This window comes from Phragmites australis, chromosome 1 (assembly GCF_958298935.1).
Source record: "Phragmites australis chromosome 1, lpPhrAust1.1, whole genome shotgun sequence".
Classification (NCBI taxonomy): Eukaryota; Viridiplantae; Streptophyta; class Magnoliopsida; order Poales; family Poaceae; genus Phragmites; species Phragmites australis.
The window spans coordinates 52,565,832-52,590,383 of record NC_084921.1 but is presented as its reverse complement, the minus strand read 5'-3'; the positions used below and the strand labels follow the sequence as shown (position 1 = coordinate 52,590,383).

The window sequence follows — 24,552 nt, the reverse complement described above, 5'->3', positions numbered from 1 at the left end:
GAGTTTTGATATAAAAACTATTTTGACGGATATCCCTATAACTTAGTAGAGTACGAGTTGAATCGAGATAAAATAATACATCATCGATTGTGATTTGAGTATCTATATGGAGAGTAATTATGGTGCAACCAGAGCCAACAATCATAACATCGCGTCTAGCGATTGTCATAATTTTTTTTTTTACTTTTTTTAAGAGTTTAGAAATATTTAGTTTCCCTAGTTATAGAGTTAGTGGTATAACTATCCACTAAGCATATTTCCTCTTTCATCGGATTATCCCCCGTACACATCCATATACAGAAATGGAGAATTTAAAATGAAATTCTTCACAGATATATAGCATACATACAATTTTATTGAGTATCAATGTGCTGATATATTTTTTGAAATATACAATATAGTATAACATAACAATAACCTATTACAACACTATGTAGAACATAGATATAACAATATCTAATTAAGTGGGAGACTAATTAAGGGATCCAAATAAGTTATTGGAAGCAAATTTTATGATCATGTTGTTTGTGCTCTCAAGATCCTCTTACTGTTGTAGAGTAATGTCATTGTCCGGTTTTAGAGGAACATTGTGGGAAAAACTAGCCTTCCTGGTGGTGTTAGGTTGAAGATTTGAAATGTGTTTCAAATCGTTCGCCTTGAGCCGGTCAGCATCGTCCAACAGACTTGAGGTAGAGATTAATCGAGTGTCTTAGGGTGTGATATTTCTTAATTGTATGGCTGTAGCAACCATACTTACGACAAATGTCAGATTTGTCTTTGTTGTTTTGGAAATGCCATTCCTCTTGTTGGGTCCATGAAATTTATGCTTTTCGTTGTGATTCTTCTTGCCTTTGAAGTTCTTGGGGTGGCGTTTGTTGTCATCGAATTTCTTGGTATTCTTAATATTAGAATTAACTTTAGGTAAAGGAGCAATGCCTGTAGGGTGCTGGTGATGATTCTTCAAAAGAAGTTTATCATGTTTTTTAGCCTAAAGTAATGTGTGAATTAATTCAGAATAGTGCTGATAATTTCTAGCATGGTATTGGTGTTGTAATACCCTATAGGCAAGAAACATTGTAGATAAAGTTTTTTTTTTCAATTTTCTTCGCATCTGTGGGACTTTTGTCACAACATAGCAACCTAGAGTAGATATTGTGAACAACATGGTTGTATTCTCCAATGGACTTAAAGTCTTATAGGCGAATTTTGGACCACTCGTGTTGTGCTTCAGACAATATGACTGATTTTTATTGTTCATGCCACTCTTTGAGTGAGTTCCATACATCATATGGATTTTCATCCATCATGTATTCAGATTTTAAATCTGGATGAAGATGATGCCTTATGAAGTATTAAGCCCCCTACTTGATTTGATCTTGAAGTGGTGGATCTCCTTCTTGATGAGGATTAATCGCTATTATTAGTCCACGAGACGATATACTTATCTTCATATCTATTGTCCAAGTTAGATAGTTTCAGCCATTTAACTCGAGTCTATCAAACTTGACGTTGGATATTTTATCCTACAAAAATGATCAATGATTGTATAACTTTACACTTTGGGTAAATTAAAAAATCATGGTAATATTATAATAATGAAATTTTGTAAAGTCAAGTTAAGACTTGATTTGCATAATGTAGACCTCAAATTATGTAGCTAACACGTTGAAGATAATCACCAAATATGTTGTAGATCGCATAGTAGTACGAGGCATAGTCTGATAATAGTCCGTAGATGATTATATTCCTTCTACCTTGTGTTATGCAAAATTGAATATTTGGAGGGACACTTTGAAGGCAATCGTATTGTCAAAATAACATTATGTAGACCTATCAGTGATGGAGCATAATCTGCAAAGGGGCAGTAGATGCTTGATTCCATCACCTTGTGTTTCACAAATATTAATTGGAGGTAGTTACTTATTTTGTATTATTTAATTCTACTTGAAATTATAAGTGTCTTTGCAAGAAATAGTATTTCAATTGCAAAAATAAGAAAGTTTTAAACATAATGGTATGTCATAGGGAATGCACAAGGGCAAACACATGGGACATAATAAAATTTCAGATAAAATAGGGTCTAGAGCATCAATTTACAACATGAAATAGCACCTAATACAATTATAGTTAAAGACATGGGCTAAAACATAAATTGGTAGTATTGTAAATAATAAATATTGGGTGTAGCTATAATCATGAAGAAACCTTTTTTTTTGGAAAAATAGCCAGTCCACCAAAGATCTCGACCTTTGGACCGAGACAACTTGGACTTAGGCCTTTCCGTCCATGGCCCGGCCGGACGCTACCCCTCCCCACACCATATAAAATGGGTGAGCCAGCGGTTAACCACCCGCCCCTTTTTAGCCATCGACGCCGCAGTTGAAAGGCCAGAGTCGACCTGTGTCGGGATGGAGGCCGCGCCGCCATGAAGTCACGTCGAAGCCACATCGTCATGCCGATAGTGGGTTGCTGGCGTTGGGGGTGCGCCGCCCCCTCCCCTACACACGCGTGCATGAAGGGATCCAAAAACCCATTTCCCCTTACATGTGCGTGCTCCTGGGCGCGCTTAGGCGCCGTCGGAGGGGAGGCCGAGAGCTGCGGGAGCCCATAACCCATGGTAAAAGACCCTTACGACGGTTGGCCGCCACTGTCATGAAGCAATGAAGGATGCGTTGGGCCAGAGCGCTAGGGGAGGCCTCGGTGTCTCCGTGAGCGGTTGCGGCAATCGCAACAATTGTCAATATCGGATTGCCGTGTCATGCCGCTGTCAGAGCCGAAGGTGAAGGTGGATGACACGACTTTGATGGAGGCCGAGGTAGAGGACATATCAGAGGGCGTCTCCTTGACATCGAGGCTGGGAGTCGATGAAGGTCGGCGCGAAGGAGGATGACTCGGTCAACATGTTTAGGTTGAAGCCACAAGAAAAAGAAGTGATGTTGTAGTTCGCCATGGCTCCAGGGAGGCTTCTGCCGTGATGGATCCTGAAGATCCAGTTGCGACGAGTGATCATCGTGCCGGATGGCACAATAACCAGTGTCACTGTCTTGGAGGAGGGAGCAATGGGTGCGGCGTCATCGCCCGTTGAAGGAGTAAGCGGGGTGTATTCCTCTGGATCCTCCTGTGAGGAGGAGGACACAACCGCCATCGGACTGTTGAAGAGAGGGACAACACCTCGGTGGGCTACCATAGTAGGCGGTGGTCCTTAGCAAATCGTCGTTGTGGTGGTAACCACCGCCGTGAAGGACCCACGTTGGTGGCTGGCGCTACAGGTGCCCGAGCTCCAAAAGAGAAGAGTGGCAAGGGCAGCAAAGCTGGTGGCTGTGATGGCGGTAGCTAGACGGGAGGAGAGGCTGCTGCAGGGGGTGTGGCACTCACAGGGCTATTGTGGCGGCCGAAATGGTGACTAGCAGCACCTTGGCGCAAACGATGGTGAGAGCGGTGACGGCGTGGACGATGTAACCGAACGAAGATGAAGAAGAAGAAAGATACAGGTATGCCATGAATAGAAAAAAATGGATTTGCCATGGTTACCTCTTGGGAGAGGCCGGGCCTCTCCATGCTTACTTGTTGTTTGGCTTATTGGCCTCTATTCTTGCCGATCAATGATAGAGGCTATGTGCTGATAATGTTTTGCTATACCAAATGAAGTGAACAGTAGACTAGAAAGTAGAGTTGAGAGAATAAAAATCTTGTATTCATGAACTGTGTGAATAGTTACATATATAGCTCATGAAAGATAGGATTTACACCCGGGGAAGTCCGTAACCCCAACGGGTGCCTTTACATTGATTAACTGCCTAATGTAGTTATAGTCTAATTAATCACATTATTATCTTTTGGAATGACGGTTTGTAGCAACTTCCTCCACTTCCGAACTTCTGATGATCTAGTATTATCAGGTCTGATCTAAACTGATCCAGGCGTTGAACAGTGCACGAACAGAAGACCACAGGCAGATGCAAAGCATGCAAGTGCTAGCTTTCAATATATAACCCGGTGCGATGCCACACCGTATTACATTACATTACACTGCAGAACAATATCACACCCTAATCTTACTTATTGCGCGCGAACACGCGCTACTACTTTATTTTTAGTTTCGTCCCTGTCCGAGACCGACGCAATTAAGCTACAAGTACAAACCCAATCGATTAATAGAAGCAAGCACTAGTAATCCTGGCTACGTGCTTACGTGCTAGTACTTTAACGTTCGTAGATATGTGTGGTGCGTTACGTTCGGATGCATGCAGCGATGGCCGATGCATCACTGAGAGGAGCTGTCCTTGGAGATGAGAGCGCGCCTGGGCTTGGGCACCGGGTTGGGCGAAGTCTTGATGGGGAAGGAGGCCTCCATGGCGATGCCGCAGAGGCCGCCGTCGCCGGTGCCGCGCTGCATCCGGATGTACCCGGCCTCTCCCCACACGGGGCCCCACGAGTTCTTCACGATCCAGTACGCCATGCCGTCGTCGCTCACGCCGTACCCGACTGCCGCCACGCCGTGGTCCAGGTCCGTGCCGCAGTCGCCCGTGAACACGCCCTCCGAGTAGAACTGGAACGCCTGGCCGCCCGCGTCGATGGCCACGGACACCGGCTGGTTCACCACCGCCTTGGCCAGCGCGTCCTCGCTATTGACCGGCACCATCTGGTGCCCGTCGATCACCACCAACGGCTTGCGCCGAGCCCTGACGTTGTCGCACGTGCCGTTGGCCGCGCGGTACGGGTACGCCGCCTCCGTGGTCACGCCGCCGTGGGCCTTAATGAAGTCGAAGGCGTTCTCCATCAGCCCTCCCTGGCAACCGCTTTCCGCCGTGTCGCAGTCGACCAGCTCCTGCTCCGACAGGGAGATCAGCCTCCCCGTCCGGATGGCGTTGATGCCCTCCACGGCCACCACCGCCGAGAAGGCCCAGCAGCTGCCGCACTTGCCCTGGTCCTTGACGGCGGTGACCGCGCCCCTCTGGCGCCAGTCCACGGACCGCGGCAGGTCACTGACGCCGGCGTACATGAACCCCGGCACGGCCGGCGCGGGGGGGCCCTCCCGGCGAAGGTCGTTGATGCGGGAACTGGCGAACGTGGCGCGGAACTCCTCCTGGCCCATGTCGCCGAAGCGGTTGAGGCGGAGGCGGTAGGGACGGTCGCCGCGCTTGTTGTGCGCGTGGATGAAGCGCACGTTGTCCTTGAAGGTGCCGAACCGGCGTCCCTTCTCGCCGTGGTGCCTTTGCACCTGGTGGTGCACCTGCCACCGCTCGTACAGGTCCCACAGAGCCTCCTCCGATGCCAAGTCCCGCTCGTCGAACGGGATGGCGCGGCACAGCTCCACGGCCGCCATGGACGACACCACCACCACCAGGGCCACCAGAAGAAGCTGCCTAGCGAGCTGCGCCATCGTGCAAGTACAAGCTAACACCAGTTTGTGTTACTACGAGCTGTAGTAGTGAGTGCCTTCAGAATGGTGGGCTCGATCACTCGGCTTGGAGTGTGAGCTGATGATTGGGGAGGAGAAGGGAGGGCGCGTATTTATAGCGCGGAGCGGCGAGAGGAGCTTCGCCTTTGCGGCGGGAAGGATTTGAATTGAATTGATGGCGGTAACAGAAAGCGGAGGGAGATGGTGTCAGATTCTGCTCGGGAGTTGGGATCGATGGCTGTGGCAGCAAGTTGCACGCTAGCTTCAGCTGAGGGATCCAAATCCTGATCCGGATCGTCAGCTGAGCTCTTGGGCTGGCCATTGGGGCATCGAAGATTCAGGTTAGATTCATTCGCGTCTGCTACATCCCACATGGATTGATCGTTCTGGTTCGTTCGTGCGGTGGTAGCCGGCCTGATCGATAGGTGTGCAATTTTATGGATGCTACTCCGTAGCCATAGTTATACTGATGGCCGTCGACAAGATCAAGTGCGGTGTTGATGGCAGTTGCGGAGGCCGAGGCGGCGGTATTAACTTAGGTTGCGACAACTATCGCATTCGTGATGGTCTTTTGGAACTTTTACAGTACATCATGATACTAGATGGTGAAGAGTATTATTGTTGTAATCCAACCGTCCATTTTAATATATATTATTGTAATTATCTTGGTACCCTTAGGGGTAATTACGTCATTGACTGATCGAACTTCGGATCTTCGCCACCCATCATCGATCGGCCGACGGAAGGTGAAAACCCTAATAAATGAAATGAACAGAATAAGTGAAAGCTTATTCGAAAAATAAACTAACATTTTGACCTTCCTTAATTAAACATATAATTTACAAATTTATCATGTTTTTTTTTTTCCAATCCTACTTTTATGATACCCATGATACTCTTTAATGATACCTATAATACTGGTGGGCGATAGAGTATCATTAGGCCAATCTAAACCACCGGATAAAGAAAATAGATGGTATACACTCATTTAGGTGTACCGTAAAAATCTTCTATTTTTTCAGAGTCCTCGAGTAAGAAAAAGATCGATCTTGCCGTGAAACAAAAGGAAGAGAGGATTCGATGAATCTGCTACGTATTCGAGAAAAAGATTAATTACGTTCTGTCCGTTTTCCTCTTTCTGGTGCTGCGTGTAGTGTGACGCACAGCAGTGTACAGGATGGAGCTGATTCAGTGGCCGGTGAACCATTATAATCTATTATTTCTTTGTATTGATATATCCTGAATTGTTGGGCATGTGTGAAATGTGCAGTTGCTAGTATTTCGTCTAATTATAAATACTCATCGTTTTAATTAAAATTCGGTTAAACTTTTAAAACTTTAACTGAAAACATAAAATTTTAACTTTTAAAACTTTAACTTTAACCATCAATAGCTAGTTAGAACACATATAAATTATATGTTTAAATTTGTCTTAAAAATACTTTTATAATATTATATTTTTATTAAATATTATAACTATAGTTTAATAAAAAAAATTATTATTAAAATTGTATATCAAACACCATAAAAAATCAAAAAATAATAAGTATTCCTAACCGAGGGAGTAACAAGAAAGCTCCGAGGTTACGTCTAATCAGGAGATTCAGGAGCACTGAAAAGGAAACGAACTTGTCAGCATGCATCACGTTCGCCGCTTTTACCAATCTCTATCAGTTTCAGGGGTCGGTGAGCAGAGCTTCTCCAGCGGATCCACTGCATAACGCTGACGCACCTGGCGGGCTATTTTAGTTGCAACTAGGCGGATTAACCCGTTTACGCTACTCCTGTTTTTTTTCATAGAGTATGATAAAAAATTGAAAAAAATTAGGTTTACTAATTTTAGACATCTTAATATTTATTTATGAATTTATCAATATTTAACATATTTATTTAATTATAAGAAAAACATTAGTACTTTCATATATGCACATTATTTTAATATGTAGACAATAGTAATACGAACCTAACAAAATTTGTTTCATACTTTTTTGAGTTTTATATATTTTACTTTGCATTTTAGATTATTTTAGCCAATTTATCAATATAACTAATATTCATTTTGATATTTTTCTAGAATTTTTCAAAAATGAAAATTATATGTATATATATACGTATATGTACTTATATCATATACTTATATGTATATGCATCCTTATATATATGTATACATATGTGAGACACCCATGAACAATATCTATGATAACTTGACCCCTGGTTGCTAAAGGGTACGAATTTTTAATAATATTATTTTATTAAAAAATTGTAAAAATAATAGCTACTTTATAAAATTGTAAGAATAAGTATATGTCGGCATGCGGAGTATTAATAATGAGCCAATCGGTATTCCAAATGCCGATAGCCAACATGGCAATGGGCTCGGAGGCCTATCGGCATGCGTTATGCAAATAAAAGTTTGTCGGCATCCCGCGTATCGACATTCCATTTGCCTATAGACCAACAGATAACACCCTATTTTACTTGTTTTTTTTAATAATTTGGGAGATATCATGTAATTATTATTGAGACACAGACATAGCTCAGTGTACATCATATAAAAAGAAGTCAAACTCTATCGAAAATATCAACTACGACTACACTGAGGCTGAGGCAATAAGGCGTGTGGATGTTGAATGGCCGAAAATATTTATTGTGCAAATACACTACTACAGAATCGGGCTTATATGCCAGCCCATCACTACCAGTTCCTTACGTGCCGACAATGATAGGACATCACTGCCAGATTGTAGGCCGTATGGGAAGAACCAACCATCGTGGCTTATGAACTGGCAATGATAAGGAGAATCACTACCGACTGATGGCTTGAGCTGACAGTGATGCTCATCCGTCTCATCACTGCCGACTTAAGCCACCAACCGACAGAGATAGCTGGACATCACTGCCGGCTGGTGGGATGAGCCGGTAGTGATGTGTACAGTATAAAACAGTGGCCCTCCCTCAAGCCTGAGCATAACATCGTCCCCGACGACCTTCATCATCCTCACGGACGCATCACCACTTCTGAACCCTATTCGTCCAATTCCATTACTCGATGAGCTTCATAGTGCTATACTCAATCTTTTGCATGCGCTAGCTCCGCTGGCCACCACCGCAAGCTCGCCTATCTCGCCGATGAACTCTGGGCCGTGAGCCGTCTCTTCCCGAGCCGAATTCACGGTGAGCTTCACCGCGGTCCAGGGAACCTCGTCGTTCTCTTCCCTTCCACTCTCTCCCTTTGTAGCGTGCTACCACCGTCGGCCTAGCTCCGCCGCCTGCCATGGTCGCTTCGGTCGTGCTTGCCGCCGTACATACCGCTGTCGACCCCTTAAACGAGTTCGCCACAGTGCGTTAAGCATTTTGGTACCCCTCCCTGGCCAAGCTCCGCCATCGTTCGCCGTCGGCAACCATTCAAAGTCGGAAAATCCAGAAAATACCAAAAAGAATATTATTAATAAATCGGCTAAAATAATCTATAATTTATAGAAAAATATTTAGTGCTCATAAAAATACTGAAAGTTACTCAAATCCACCCCACTATTACAATACATGACATATCTAGTGCTATAAAAAACCCTAAACCCCACTCCAGTTGATATCCGTAATTCAATATACAATATTAATATTCCATAAATTAACTATAATTACCTTACCCGTTATACTAAAATAACTATAAAATGCTAAAAACATTATATCCAGCTACCTAAATATTCCAACCAACAAATCCAATTTTAAACATACTGCATATTCCTATATACTCTCTATATTATATACCTATAATTTTCACCAATATCTAGTACCTACTGCAAACATTCTCCTCTAATTTTCTAAATTGCCCTAAATATTGTAATCCTAGATTTTTACTAATCAAAATGAAGTACTACTACATAATACATTCTAAATAATTTCAACATTTGAACATACTCCATTGCAACTATTCTATTTTACAGATTCTACATTTCCTCTACTGTAAGTCTATGTCTCTATTTCTATGTTTGTATGTAAATTTTTATAATCCTAAATTTTGTATATACATTTCCTAATCTAACCAAACCTATAAATTAATAATATATCGATGAACATTGATGTTGCATTCTAGAATCAATGCTACATAAAATTACCAAATCTAACCAAAACTATAAATTAACAATAAGGTGCACATAATCAATAATATGCCTTAAAAATGTTTTATCAAACACTATAAAATTTCTTCCAACTCTTTAAATAAATATACCTAATTTACATTGTACCAAATCTTGTCTATCTTAAATGTATCGAATATTTCTACTCTGAATATACCAAAATTTCCAAAATTATAGGTCTACACTATTTCCTATTCTACATGTACCGCAAAATTCTAAACATTCTACTAAAAAATTGTACATATTCTACGTACAAATTATAGTCTAAATATTCTTAACATTCAACTCTAAACATTCTATCTATATTACGAAAATTCTACTCTAAAATTTCTATCTATACCGCAAAAATCCTACACTAAAATTTCTAACCACTTTAAATACCATACTCTAAATTTTCTATCTATTATTCTACACAACTATATCTCAAACCTAATTTTAATATACTCGAATTTGTCTCTACTCTACCTACATTTTTTCTATTCTACCTACTACTATTTCTATTCTAATATAAATAAAAAAGAAAAAAGAAGAAAAATGTATCAGCGAATGTAGCTGTACGACGCCGCCAGTTCCTCCCTCCGCGCGCTCCCGCTCCCTCTCCCACGTGCTGCACTGTAGCTCGCGGGAGAGGGAGCGGTAGCCTTTGTCATTGCTCCACCGCTGCGCGTCGCCACTGTTGCCGCCTCGCCGCACGCCTGCGTGTGTGTGGAAGACGAAACGCTGAGAGGGAAATCAGCAGCTGTCTAATTATTATAGGCTTGTCAGCATTCTGCGTGTCAACATGCCTAAGGTGGTACCTATTAGCACTCAGAATGCCGACGGGTCATGAGGTATCACCTGTCGGCACGCGGAATGTCAACAGAGCACTACGCTACACGAAAATCCTACATAGCACCCTTTTAGCCGGACCCACCACCTATCGGCTTAGCGCTTACCGATAGGTCCTTAGGCCCAATGCCACTAAGGATGTCGGTATTCGAAGTATCGATAGTTCACTTACCGGTATTCCGCGTACCGATAAGTTCTTATTCTTATAATTTTATTAATTTGACTATTATTTTTATAATTTTTCAATAAAATAATATTATTAAAAAATCTGAGGCTACCTGGAGGCACAATTTAACAAATTTTATTTCTTTTGTCTTTTGAGAAATACGTGGGGGTTTCAGAATGCTAGACATAATCTGGTGCACCTCCGCCAATATCAGGTGCATATTTGATTTCTCAGTTTAACTACATATTATTGGCAAATGATCGTCCTTTTCTTTTTGTCATTTGACTCTATAAATTTGCGAACAATACAACCAAAATACGTTAAAAATTATATATCTTCTTCAAAGCAATGTTCTCTCAGAAAAAGGATATATGAAAATTAACAATAAAAAATATGATTTACATGGTACAAATTTAAGCATTCGTTTCTTTTTTATGAAACAAAACAAATGTCCAATCTTGTCTTAAAATGTTTGTTAAGAACCACTGACGCCTTGTAAATTCACCTATTATGGTTATCGAAGTCTTTTTTTTTCTCTTGAACAAAAGCCGGACATCTTTAATGCCACTGTCATTCTCAAGGGATATTCTACCGTGAATCGACTAAATGATGAATATGACTAAATATTTTTTTGTTCACCAACAATTTCAATACATGTGTTTTGATAAAAGACACATTTGCATGTATGGCAATAGATCAACAGCTTAGCATCTATATATCTTTATACCTTGTATACATCACCAAACATGTATGTAATTGTCTGGAGTATTTATTGCCTATGTGCAATCATCAACACATAAAACCAATAGGAATGCTATAGTGTGTAAAATAAAAGAATGATTAGATCATACCAGAGTTTAGTTGATCAATGGACCATAAACATGATATATTGTTGCAATTTTCGATCGATTCAAAATACGTTGAATAATATAATGTTCTTCGTGCGAATAGGTTGTTTATCTATTCTATTTCATCATATTACTGTGGCTTTTAGCTATTTCATACCGTTTTATATCAAATATGCAATGTATTTAAGAACCACCTTCTGGAGTAGTGGACTCATAAGAGTACGACTACACTCGCTATGATTGAAATGCTTGTGACGTAGATACACACGGGTACTTTTGGCCGCAAAAGCTATAGGCACGTGATCGGAGGCACAGTCGTGGGTGCTTGCATGTTTGCATTATGGAGGTGCTTGCATGTTTGCATCATCATTGTAATCATAAAAATAATAAATATGCAATGTATTTGCACTTCTTTTTGGCCATGCATTAGCGTAAGACCCACTATTGAGTATCATCAATATATATTTTCTACAGGGTGCAAGAAATGACTCTCCTTCATTAACAGGAAGGTGTTCTGACGGACATCTCATACGATCCCAATGCATCAAGGTGTTTGTAAGTTGCCTTGTACTCATGGAAGGGGAAAAAATAAAAAGCACCCCACCTGAATGCCTGATCCCGTCTTCCCAAATCTCGAATTGTGGTTAGGCTGATGGTGTTGCAGGTAGTCTAGGCCTACAGTAGGTTGTGGCATCGGCTGGGACAGCAGAAACGGCACAACGGTGAGCAGCGGAGGGATAAAGCTGTTGTGCAACATGGGTCACGTTTACGGCGCTACTCCACGACATGGGTCATGCTGAGGCCTGAGGAGCAGAATTGATGCTGGTCAGACCTGCTGTGGCAGATGAAGGACTTGGCAGTCTGAGCAACTACCGAGCGGTGGGACTGCAGTGGCCTCATCAGGCGCTCCCGTTTCCCACGCTGCCTTCTTTCTTCCTCTACTTGCGACCTGCGACGAGCCAACAACGAAGCTAATGCATCGATCCTTCCTCTAATATTGTGCCTTTCTGATTTACCCGATGATCATCTTTCAAATATTCTTCCAGGTTCCAACAACCACTTCTTGTCTGTTCAAGCAGGCGTCGGTTGGTCAGCCAGTAGTTAATTGTGTTGTTTGGTCAAGTAGCAGTTAATGGCAACTGGGCAGTTACGGATTAGAGAATAATTTTTTTTAAATGAAGGATTAGAGAACAACAGCCCAAAATATCTACGGTAGATCAGACGGTGATTAATTTCCTGATGATGTGGCTCAACCTAGAGTCTGCGTTTGTAGTCAATAATATAAGGTAGAAGGATCTCAAGCCTGATAACACCAAAACAACGACAACATACCCAGGCAGGCTTAAGCAAAGGAACCCTCGCTTTGTTTATGCGCAGCAGCAAATCTTTTTATTAGCTTAGAGAAATTCTAGGATTACAGGAGAGACAGTAACATCGATATAAGGCCAAATACCGACAAATTATGTAGTTACCATAACCAAGAAATCATCCAGCACAAGGTCAATGCACAACGAAATAAGGCAGGGCAGGGGCAGATCAGAATATATTCTGGTTAACCATGAATGTAGGTGCTACTGACCTACTCTGGCAAGGGCCATTACATCAAACAGCAGAGGAGAACATGGCTAACTATGATAATTAGTGAATGATAACCAAATTAGTGACAAGGGAACACGATGATCGCGGCCCCAATGGAATCCGTTAAAAAGAGATCAGTGCTAAACTAACTAGCAACTAATGAAATTGTGAGCACAGACTACCGATCTACCATGGGCTCTGGGTACCAATGGAATATACAACCTGTCTCCGGTTCCTTCCACAACTACTGTAAGTTACTGCTTGCTTCGGCTCATCTCTTTGTTTTCGCCATCTTGGCTAAATGACCTGTCCTGCGCTTGTGACGGCTGAAATCTGAGACAAACCTGAATGTCTGTTCACACCCTGGCTCGTGGCAAACATAGGGCCTGTCGCCTGTATGGACCCTCATATGCTCTGTCCTAGCCCATGGCCACTTGAATGCCATATTGCAGCCCTTCCATGAGCATTTCAGCGGACGGTCATCAGTGTGAACCTTACGGTGCTGCAGCAGATACTTGTGCGAGAAGAACTTCTTGCGACAGCCCTTTACCGGGCATATATCCCGTTTATGCAAAGACAGCTCCTGTTTTGTGCCAAAACTCATAGAACAGCTCTCGATATCGCATCTGTACTCTTCTTCATGCTCTGGAGCACATGGAGCACTTCTCTTTTCTCTCTTCATCTCCTGCTTTGCTTCTACTTCAATCTTCTGCTTACGTGAAGACAGCTGCTGTTTTGTGACAGAACTCGTAGAACATCCCTTGACATCAGATGGTTGCTCTTCTTCATCCTTTAGAGCAGTTGGACTTGGAGCCCTTCGCTTTTCTCCTCTAGTTTTCTTCATTTGCTTCTTCACATCTACTTTAGTCTTCTGACTTAGTGATCTTGATGTCGAATGGCTAGCAGGATCATCATTGTCCTCTTTAACCTTTGACTTTGGATGGGTAGCTGGACCATTTTCCCCTTCTTCCATCTTTAATTTCAGCTTTGACTTTGGATGGCTAGCTGGACCATTTTCCCCTTCTTCCATCTTTAATTTCAGCTTGTTTTTCCTATTGGCAATCCTAGAACTACTACGGAGTACCATCCCAGCTGGTGAGGGGGAGCAGGCTTCTGAAGCACCTTCTAATGCTTTGAAATTGTCCTCTTCACTATGTTTTGGCTTCTTGGTGTTTGCTTTCTCCACAGGTTTTTTCTCCCTCTTGCTTGTTTGTTCTACAACTGCTCTGCTGCCACTCTTTCTTGTGGAGACTGCCTCTCTACTTGAATCGTCAACTGGTTCAGCTTCTAGTTTCTCCACAGGTTCTTTCTCCCTCTTGCTTGTTTCTTCTGGCTCATGACGTTCGATTCTGTGAGCCAAGTAAGGATGGACCTGGTTTGACATCCATACTTTCCCGCACCACCGCCCAGCCAAGACTACTTTCTTCTGCCTGCCCTGTCTTCTGGCATAAGTCTTCAGCTTTACCGGTGAGTTATTGGGAGAATTGCAGCCAAATGCCATATAGATAACTCTGTTGTACGGCAATTGCTTGTTGTATAAAGGAGACTTAGCAAGATTAGCACTATAGTAAAGGTTAATACCCAGTTTTACAGCCCAATCACTATTTGTTGGTATTGCTTCCTCATCTTGCACTACTTCCTGTATCTTCTCCTTGTCCTCCATGCTGGCCTCTTTAAAATGAATGTCCTTCCAATCATACTCAACCTCCATTTCTTCAGCCAGCAATCTTGCTTCTGCTTCTATTTTGGGATATTCTGTAGAAATCATAATAATCGAGTCATTTGAGGCTTTGGGAACCTAGGAAGCAATGGTGGTAATCGAGTACTATTAACAGCTGAAGCAATGAAAGTCTGAACCTACTTATTCTCACTTTACCAATGTTAATGGAAGTATAACGTGCTTTTGAATAAAAAAATGACAACTTAGAACAACATGTTGGATGGCCCATTCATTAATGTATTCAAAGTGTCATTGCTCGGTCATGATGACTCATGCAGTCTTGAAGAGCATGCAGCAAGTTCTCAAAATAGTAGCTAAAGAAGGAACTTATTTGATGGCATTCAATAACAGCGACTAAGCAAGCCTTGACTGACCTGGACGACATAAAAGAACAATATGTGCACCACCAATAGTTTGAAGTTGCTTCTCAACCTCGATAGCATGTTCAAGACAAAATACATGCATTCTTGATGAATCCTTATCAAATTTCACAATCGATGTAGCTAAGTTGTTCATCATAATTGTAAAGTTTTTGTTACCATCCATAGAGATTGCAGTACTGTTACAACTAGCACCGTAATCTGTGCCCCGATGTGGTTCCACTGAAGTCTTGTTTGAGCTTGATGGTTCAGATTGAACCTTCTTTTGCATTGAGGAATACATATCTTTTGGTTGAAAACCTTCAGAAAGCACCATCTTAAGTTGATACTTATTTCTTGTGCGAACACCTATTAGTCCATTCAAGGTATTTGTGCTACCAATACACTGTGAGCTCTGGGAAGATGGTCTTTGTTGGCATTCTTTGCTACTTGAGGACACCTTTGTTCCATCGCAATCAACATTACTTGAGCTATTGGGTTGTGATTCAGTCATGTGACTCAATAATTCATTGGAGTCATTACAGGTCTGATTTTTTTTGTTCAGAACATCTTCATCAGAATCTGATTGATCTCCATAAGCAGATACCAAAAGATCAAGAGCAGAGTTCCTATTGAGAGGTGCAGCATCAGAAATTATTTTTTCGCCATTCAGTTCAAAATCTGATCCTGCGTGTTAATTAAAAATGCATACCTTGCATCAGAAGAAAATAATGATTTCTGCCATGAACCAAAGAAGCTAAGATGAAATGTCATTTGGAATACAGAATAAACTATAAATTCAAATAGAGCTACACAAGGAACAATGAACATTCATGCTGCAAACATCCGCAAGCCCCTGTGTCTCTCTGTGTTTGGAATTGTCTATGATGGGCCCCATGATGCATGCAGGTAGACAAATATTACAGGATTTGGAATCAAACATAACATTCGCATCATAAACTATTCAGTTCCATGACAAGAAAAATGCAAGGAAATAACCCCAAAACTAAAACACCAAAGGTTGAACTAAAGCATATTTAAGATTCACCAATGGAGCACAAATTTCTAGCTAACATCTGTAGAAATCATTAACTATCCTGAGGTATAATTGCCGAACAGTGGCATAATCTCAGAACCTTGAGAATGCGATATGCTGGTTATTCTGTTAGCTGTGGAATCCAAAAGGAGGTTATGTTTTTTTATATAAAAAAAAAGATCCACAAGGCCAAATCTACATCTGTTATTTTACCTTGAATTCTGAATAGTCGGTTATTTCAGGAGAGCAAAAGACATTCTTATTTTTTGGGACTACCTCCTAAAAGATAAAATACAAACCTTATTTGAAGAAGCAAAAAGATAAAAATGTATGCAAATACATTGCAAGATGTATGACTCACGTAATATGCCATTACTTGTGCTCACACTTCTTAATGCATCTGCCAGGTGACTTTCTCCAGAACCAACAAGTTGATTATTGATCAAATTATAATCAGCAGACATCAACCATTTTGCTGCACACTCCCTTGGTTTGATCACAGCCACACATGAAAAACTCAAAATCCCACAAGTGACACAGGATAATAAACCCTGATCTAAAAGGCCAGCAACACTGGTTATATCCCCCTTATCATTTTCTGCATTATGTGCATCTGACGAGCTAGACATGTTTACACGGTCATCCATACATGTAGGTGGGAACTTCTTTCCTGAGCAGACTGATAATGAACTTTCTTTGGATGAAGACAATGCCCCATTCTTATCAAGTGCCCCATTCGGTGGTAAGCATCCTGAGTCTTTCGGTGCTTCTCCGTTACTGCATACGCCATCCGATATCCTGGATTTAGTTTTTGACTGAGATTTTGAGAGTAAAGTTGATAGTACAGGACCATCATGGGCATTTGTTGGAAGAATAATGCAAGAAGACCCATCACTCAGAAAATGACTAAGCAGTTTATTGTCTTCAATAACATTTCGGACAAATATCTTTTTGACCAACTGTTCCCCTTCAACTTTCTTCTTCTCCTTCAGTCTAGAGCTTCGTGGTTCCATAGCTCCACTGGACGGATCCCTAAAAACATAGAAGTTAAAAACAAATCAAATGAAGATCTAGATACAAATATAATGAGGGACTTGGTGAAGCATAGAATAACAGAATGCAGCTTCAATACCAGACAAATGGTTACCAGATCGAAGCATTATGTTATAAAGTCATGGCTACTGTAATATACGAAAGCAGAAAATACTATGCAACTTATTTTCAAATATTGCAGAAATGGAAATGGAGATATCAAATATAGACACCACTGAGAATAGAGCCTTGAATAAGTTAATGCACGAATGTTCTTGATTGCACACCTACTATTTTTGGTCATAGCATGATGAAAGTTGGACCCATGAAAAGACAGGCTCTATGACCAAACTGGGCTGTAACTGTTTTTCATTTTTCTTTCTTTTTTTTGGGTGGGGTGCAGGCGGCCAACCATTATCTCATAAGATAAGGTGTACACCGTGAAGCATGTAAAATATGAGAATACCTCAAGCACATTGACAGTGCAAGTTCATAGAGCAATTGATAGTGCGAAACCATGGGAGGACGATTGATTGAGGCTCTGCGGACTGCTGCCTCTTTCGCGACTCTCAACCATTCAGGAGTAGCTATATTTGATGCTTCCCCACAGTTGAATCCTGCCCAAATACAAATACTCTTCACAAGGCTGATTGGAAGAATTAATCACAAAAGGCAGCAAAGTGATGACCAACAGCCTAAGTTAGCTTTTTAGTGGCATGTGATAAAAAGAAAAATCATATTGCAGTCATATGCACATGCACTATTGTGTTCACAGCAAATACGCATCTTGCATTTGCATATTACATGCCAGTCTAGCTGGCATAGATTGGCGAAGACTCCATAAAAGGGTAAGATCGAAGATGTTTATCAGAAAGGTAATAGTCCATTTTCTAGAGAATAAATGATTTCCTTCGATTAGCAAATGCTAATACCTACGACAAATGGCCTACAGTTGTCTAATCTAAACTCAAACAGTCCAGAGATACCTCTGTTTTTTTTTTCCGTTGAGCCTTGTATCCACTAAAAATTAATATTGAGGCCAAAAAGGTGTTTTTTCCCGCCATACAATAAAAGGTCAGCATCAAATGGATATAGCATTTGCAAAAATCACCTCGCTGCCTTACTGTTTAAGACACATCTAGTTCCATATATCTAGGGACAAAGAGGGTCGACATCAAGGCATGAGTTGGACAGGCATACTGAGTAAGCAATGCATCAGACATAAATATAGCATAGAAACAAATGCTTCTCTCTTCTTTTTTCAGCGAGGTAAAAGGAAGGATTTTCGGCAGGCTAACTCTTGAAAGTGCTCACCGTGGCTGAAACCACAGTGATATGATCCAGGAAAAGTGACCACGAACTCCCCTGATTTCTGCACCAATCTTTTCCCAGGCACAGAAGAACCAAGTGTCAATCAACCACCAAACGTATCAAAGGAAGTCATTCAGTAACGGAAGGAAGCAATAGCACAACCTGCAGCAGGGAATCCCGGAGTCCACGAGCACTTCAGGGGACATCACCGTCGTCTTGTCCCCCAGCATTGCAAAGGTTTCTGCACCCCAAATCACAATTCCGAAATATCAATCACCTGACAGTCACAACAGAACAGAACATATGTTCTATTGAAAATGACGAAATGCCACCGCCTCACCTAAGGAGTTCACCTCCCCGCTGTAGCCGTGGACGCGCACCACCTCCTCGAACGCGAGCGCAGCGTCGCGCGGCACCCCGTACCACGTCTTAGGGGCACCGGAATGCATGTAATTGAGGCTGTGCAGGTCGTGGTCCTCAACGTGCCACGCGAACCAACTGAACATCATGGCGACGTATAGCATCGGCGAGGTGACCCCGGGGACATCTTCCCGCATGAACCGCAGCAGCGAGCCGGGGCTCCTGGTCACGCCGCGCATGTTCCACGCAGTCTCGCCCACGTTCACCTGCGCCGCGGCCGCTGCCGCGGGCTGGTGCGTCGGAAGGCCGGCGCAGGGGGCGAACCCCGAGCCGGGCATGTCGCTGGCGTACTCAACGGCGACGGGACGGTCGGCCGCAGCGCGCCAGAAGAGCGCATCGATGTCGAGCGGCGAGAGCTGCTTGGAGGCGGAGACGTTGAGACGGGCGAGCAGTGCCTTCCGGGCCACCGCAGCCTTGGTCTCGAACTGCGGGAGCGTGTAGCGGTGCGAGGAGAGCCAGACGGGCTTGAGCGCCGGGCGCGGGCTGCGCGGGCAGAGGCCGAGCTGCTGGTGGCGGGTGGGGAACGTCGGGGTGGGGTCGTCCGGGTGGAGCGCAGCGAAGGAGCGGGAGAGATTGGAGAGCGTGGTCCGCTTGGGCGGCGGCGGGTGCGGCGGCACGACCTTGCAGATGCCGAAGGGCGCGGCGGCGGGCTCGATCTTGAGGAGGTAGGCGACGGGGTCGGCGAACTCGGCCGCGGTGGGGCGGAACTCGGGCGCCATGGGTAGGGACTTGAGCCACGGGGGCACCAGCTCCCCGGGAGGGGACGGCATGGCGTCGGCCGTCGGGTAGGGGATCGATCTCGCGTGCGGCGCGTTACTCGCGCATTCGGTCGGAGCGGAGAAGGGGAAGAGGGGTTTGGGAGGGGAAGGGCAGGGGAGCGTGCGTGTGTGTGCTTTACTGCAACCGCTGCTGTGCAGTTGGTGGTGGCGCTCGGCGCTCGCGGAGTGGTGCTGCAGTGTCGCCGGTACAGTGCAGGGGTGCGGTTTGCTCTTTGCACTTGCGGACAGTTTTCTGCTGCTGCTTCTTTTTGTCACACCTCTCAATGATCAGACGACCTGGCGGTTTAGGGGACGAGTTGATTTGGGGGCTTCTTTATTACCGGATTTAGAAGAGGTCTTTTAAGAAGGGTGGAGGCTGATGAGGTGAAGGAGGTGTACGTAAAGCGGAGCGGTAAGACGGTGAGGGCACCATGGTCGTAGACAGCGAAGGAAGGCCAATGCTAAGGCAGGAGAGATAAGGATGTCGGATTTGCATGATAACGATAGATTTGGCGGAGACAGGTGGAGGAGGGCAAGAGGTGAGGTCCGAGTACGCGAGCTCGACTATGGGGTGGAGGATCGCGAGCGTGAGGGAGTCGTCGGGAGGAAGATGCTTACATCGTCTAAAAAAGTAAAAATAGTTAAAATATAGTAACTATTTTTTTTTCTAGTGGTAGTAGAGTTATGATTAATTTGATTGTCATCTCTGGTATTACGATGGAGGGTGTAAAAGCGCACTTTTATTGTGTAAGTTCATGTGCCCCATGTGTCAAATTTAGACAGGATTTGATTTGATTAAAAGGCAGTTGGTGAACATAGTTTGAATAGTTAATTACAGACGTCTATGGATTAAAACCCTTTACAAATGGTAAGTGAGAGGAAAAACAATGAAAATGGCATGAAACACCGTACTACGGAATAAGTGGCGTTTTCAAATATCATGCTTCGAAGTGGTGTATATCTTATTTTGTCTCTTTTTTTAATAAAAAAATCTTGCTAGCTCAGAAGAGTAAGTATTGCTGGTGTCTGCCAGTAACTCGGTGTACAATTTGTCGAGACTATTGAGTATTGACGAATGTATCCATAAAGGTAAACTGCAACTTTATGATACCGAAGCAGTGATCCATGGAAAATAACAATGGTTTATTCTGGTCACAATGTCAAACAAGAACAAGAAAAGAAGAAGAAATGTCAATTCATACGAAAAGGAGTACATGATTACAAGTTTAGAACTAATAATTCAGAGATAGGATCAGCGGCATACCTGGCACCACAAGAACAGAGCAACGCCTTGGCATCATAGATCATACAGGCACGATGAAGAGATCGGTAGTTCGTCCACAAAACTCGTCGAACAAGTTGACGGAATCCTCGCCCGTCGCCTCTCGGATCGGAGCCAGCCTGCTGTGTTCACATACAAGTCATCAGTTGCATCTTCCGTAAACTCGACGATATCATCCAACGCCAGCAGCAGCTCCTCATCAGAATCTTGGGCCGCCGCATCTGGCGTCATGTTGATGCCGCTGGCAGTAGACCACGCAGTCATCGTCGGCCGGATCGACGGAAAGCAAGTCTCAGCCAGTTCCGACGCAAAGAGTGTGTCCTCTTTATCCAGCGCCGTCGCCTCCGGGCAAACCACAAAGCACGAACCCAACGGCGCCGCGGCGATGGGTTACTGATCCGCCGGCAGGTGTTCTTGCTGTGAGGCGTCGTCCGTCAGGGCCGCCAACGACCTGAGCTCAAACGAGCTGTCGTCTTAAACTTAAGTTTAGAAACTCGAGCTAAATTCAATCCAAGCTAAAGGTCTAACCGAGTCTACAACCAGTCTTAAACTTGGCTTGTTATGATCGGGTCGAGTTTGAGTAGCTTTCAAATCTCGAGTTTTTTTATAATACTATCTATGAGCCGTACGTGTAGTAGTTACGTGGTTTTGAGGTTAAATGATTGGACTTTAGATTAAATGGTGAGATTAAAAAAACAAATTCTGCTAAAATAAATGGACACCGATTTTGCCTTGACGAATAGTGGTTAGAGTTAGCTGAGTTTTTGATGAGCTATTCGAGTTCGAGTTTGATAGGCTCACGAACTTATAGCTAGATTTAAACTTGACTTGTTAAGGTCTCAAACCAAACTTAAATCAAACTCATGTATAAAATTTTATAATGGCGGTCGGATTGTGTCGGTGATATGGGAACACAGGGGTCCCTGAGTCCCGAGGCCAGGACAGCAGAGTGCCATGTGGCACCCTCTCTCGGAGATTATCTCCCCAAGGTCCGAGAAGGTCAAGTTCCGGGAGAGGGCGCTCGGGGTCATGAACAGTGGTCCTCGAGCACCCGAGTTCCCCGATGACCCGAGAAGACCAAGTTTCGGGAGAGGACGCTCGGGACCATGAACAGTGGTCCCCGAGCACCCGAGTTCTCCGATGACCCGAGAAGACACAGTTCTGGGAGAGGGTGCTCAGAGCCATGAACAGTGGTCCCCAAGTACCCGAGTTCCCCGAGGACCAATAAAAGACATATCCAGGAGAAAGTGCTCGGGGTTATAAATAGTAGTCCTCGAGCACTCACAGTTCCCCGAGGACCTGAGAAGTCTTTCGCCGGTGATCCCCACAAGGGCTCAGCGATGAGATGTCAATTGGTGAGAGGCTCGATGTTGTATTTAAGAGGGCGTGTAGACTGTCACTTCCAACCACTCACCCCACGCCTGCTGTCAGTCCCTGCCACTCCCTGGCAGGGAGGCGTGGGGACATTTAATGCGGCGGGTCCCATCGCGCGTCATCTTACGCGTATCGGGATAACGTCGCAGGACTCGAGACATATCGTCTGTCACTCTGTTGTGTTAGGCTCGCGATGACCGGGCGCGCGAGGTGCTCGGTGGCTGCCCGGTGGGCCCTCCCCGGAGCACCCGCTGAAAAGCGGGATGATGACGACAGGACCGGACAGGGGCGCGTTTTCAACCCCCAGTAATATCAAGCTGCAGCCCATGATGGTTACTTTCTATTTATGGTGCTTTGAAACTCGCACCATCCTTTCTGAGCATGCTACCCGCCCCGACGAGGTATAAAAGAGGGGCGGGCTCCCCGGAGAAGACGAACGAACAACTCTGGAACTCGAAGAAAGTCAAGACACACAAAAGACAAGCCAACGAAGAGTAAGAAGCACGAAGCTCTAGACTTAGACAAATATCCTTGTAACACGAGAGATCCACAAAGAAGTATTCCCTGAGCATTTATAGCATACAGGAGTAGGGTATTACGCTCCGTGCGGCCCGAACCTGTCTAAAATCACCAGAGCATTTATTTTCTCCTGCATCTGATCATCCATTCTACCTGCATCTCATTTACTCTCATTTATTTCACGTACGAGGTAGATTCAGAATCATCCCCTGGTCGAATCTCAAATGAGTCCCTCTGAATCTCCGCTTGTGAAGTTTATCCTCCGACAGATTGGTTATTAAGCGTCACCAGTATGTTTGCTTCATGTGTGTAGCTATAGATCAGCTAGCACTTTACTGTAATACAAAATCCACGCACCCACTAGAACACATAAGAAAATCTCACAGTTTTTTAGCCATCTACTATTATGAGTCAGTAATATGCAGGGCAATGATACATCCAGCTGAGGTCTATGGTAAGCCGTGGACCGCTATAAGAATTTACATCAGCCTAAGAGGTATATAGGTGTGTAAACTTCTTCAAGATAAATTTATATTAAATTATATTAAATCGGATCACTCTTACCTACCATTCTAGATTCACCACTGATGCCAAATATATCCTCAATAGCTTCTGAACTATTTAAGATAAGTCGTAGCTTAGATAGCTCTTAATACATGTGCATATCCCAGACAGCTCCATCCATGAGCCATCTCGGATACATGTCCATATACCTTCTATGAACAGCGTGGGATAATTGAACCTATCATTGACGGCTTCTGAACACCGGCTACCAGATAATATACCAGATCACAGGCAATAATCACGTATCACAAACAATATCACGAGCAATAACATAACATATACCAGCGCATGCCATATATATCACAGATCAACACAATTCTACCATTCACAACAAGAACCACACATGGACCATCATCTCAAGTCCGCAATAGTCTTCATGCACATCGCAAGTTTATACATGCAAAGTATCGACCACAGTTGAAGTACAAAATGAGAATCATAGCTGAAAAGAGATCACATAAAATTTCCTTATTTTACCATGAAGCATGGCAACATAACTCATGTATGTTCACAATTTATTTAGATGCTTCCCAAATATGCATTGCACTTTTCAACACTCAATACATATTTGGTCTGACCACTGTTTGTCACTCTCTTGTATTTTCTACACCCTGTCATGTCGAGTCTTCTTCTTTGAACTCTCCTTCAATAATATCTCTATTAGACACCACCTTTCACATCCCGTCCACTTTCCCCTCAATAGCGGCTCTCCATTGGGCATCATCTTTCACCTCTTGTCCACTTCTCCTCAATAGTGGCTCTCCATTGAACACCACCTTTCACCTCTTATCCACTTCTCCTTCACCGGGTTATACCGTCCATCTGCTTAGCTAATGGCTCTTGATTAGCTAGCTAGTTCTCCAACTCCACAAATAATTGCTATGTAAGCTATCCTCTCATTGCGGTCATAAACTCATTATACTTAGGTCGATCTTAGGCCATGATGATTATCCTCTTCATCCTCACCTCACCGATCGCCGTCGTGGCCGTAGCGATTCAGAAGCCAGCGAGAAAAGCCGTCATGCCGCAGAACCGTGGACAGCAGAGACCGCAACGCCGTCCACGCTCGGGCTGGATTGGGATTGATTTTTTGGTTGGATTGCTAGGGATATGACTTCCCTTTCACGGGTCCGATTCGAACCCAGAGTGCAAACTAAGCGCGCCACTTCGTGGCGATCCCATTAATCCTTCAGAAGCGTCTCGACTGTTTAGCTTCATCC

General features: G+C 43.7%; 2 protein-coding genes across 3 annotated transcripts; both read right to left on the bottom strand.

The window, feature by feature from the left end:
* Window positions 1–4,213: 4,213 nt before the first annotated feature.
* On the bottom strand, window positions 4,214–5,893 carry LOC133890726 (cysteine endopeptidase Rep1-like). Its single transcript, XM_062331239.1, has one exon. It carries the CDS (start codon window positions 5,381–5,383, stop codon window positions 4,265–4,267), a length of 1,119 nt encoding a protein of 372 aa, XP_062187223.1. The 5' UTR covers window positions 5,384–5,893; the 3' UTR covers window positions 4,214–4,264.
* A 7,002-nt stretch (window positions 5,894–12,895) lies between these two features.
* On the bottom strand, window positions 12,896–19,908 carry LOC133926927 (lysine-specific demethylase JMJ705-like). Of its 2 annotated transcripts, none has more exons than XM_062373105.1 (7): window positions 18,756–19,908; window positions 18,578–18,656; window positions 18,419–18,486; window positions 17,571–17,721; window positions 16,434–17,104; window positions 15,052–15,723; window positions 12,896–14,712 (listed from the first exon to the last, which is right to left on the bottom strand). In XM_062373105.1, the coding sequence occupies exons 1-7, from the start codon at window positions 19,603–19,605 to the stop codon at window positions 13,229–13,231; spliced, it is 3,975 nt and encodes a 1,324-aa protein (XP_062229089.1). In that variant the 5' UTR covers window positions 19,606–19,908; the 3' UTR covers window positions 12,896–13,228. The 2 variants fall into 2 exon arrangements, with proteins under 2 accessions (XP_062229089.1, XP_062229096.1); XM_062373112.1 differs by having other exon boundaries at window positions 16,449–17,104.
* Between the last annotated feature and the right edge of the window lie 4,644 nt (window positions 19,909–24,552).

Bases quoted from the DNA above. Each gene is read 5' to 3' on its own strand.
- LOC133890726 (XM_062331239.1), bottom strand. From the start codon at position 5,383: ATGGCGCAGCTCGCTAGGCAGCTTCTTCTGGTGGCCCTGGTGGTGGTG.
- LOC133926927 (XM_062373105.1), bottom strand. From the start codon at position 19,605: ATGCCGTCCCCTCCCGGGGAGCTGGTGCCCCCGTGGCTCAAGTCCCTA. The intron at 18,657-18,755 runs GTGAGGCGGTGG...TTTGGGGTGCAG, and splicing joins CGGGGAGGTGAACTCCTTAG to AAACCTTTGCAATGCTGGGG. The intron at 17,722-18,418 runs GTGAGCACTTTC...GTATTTGGGCAG, and splicing joins TCACTGTGGTTTCAGCCACG to GATTCAACTGTGGGGAAGCA.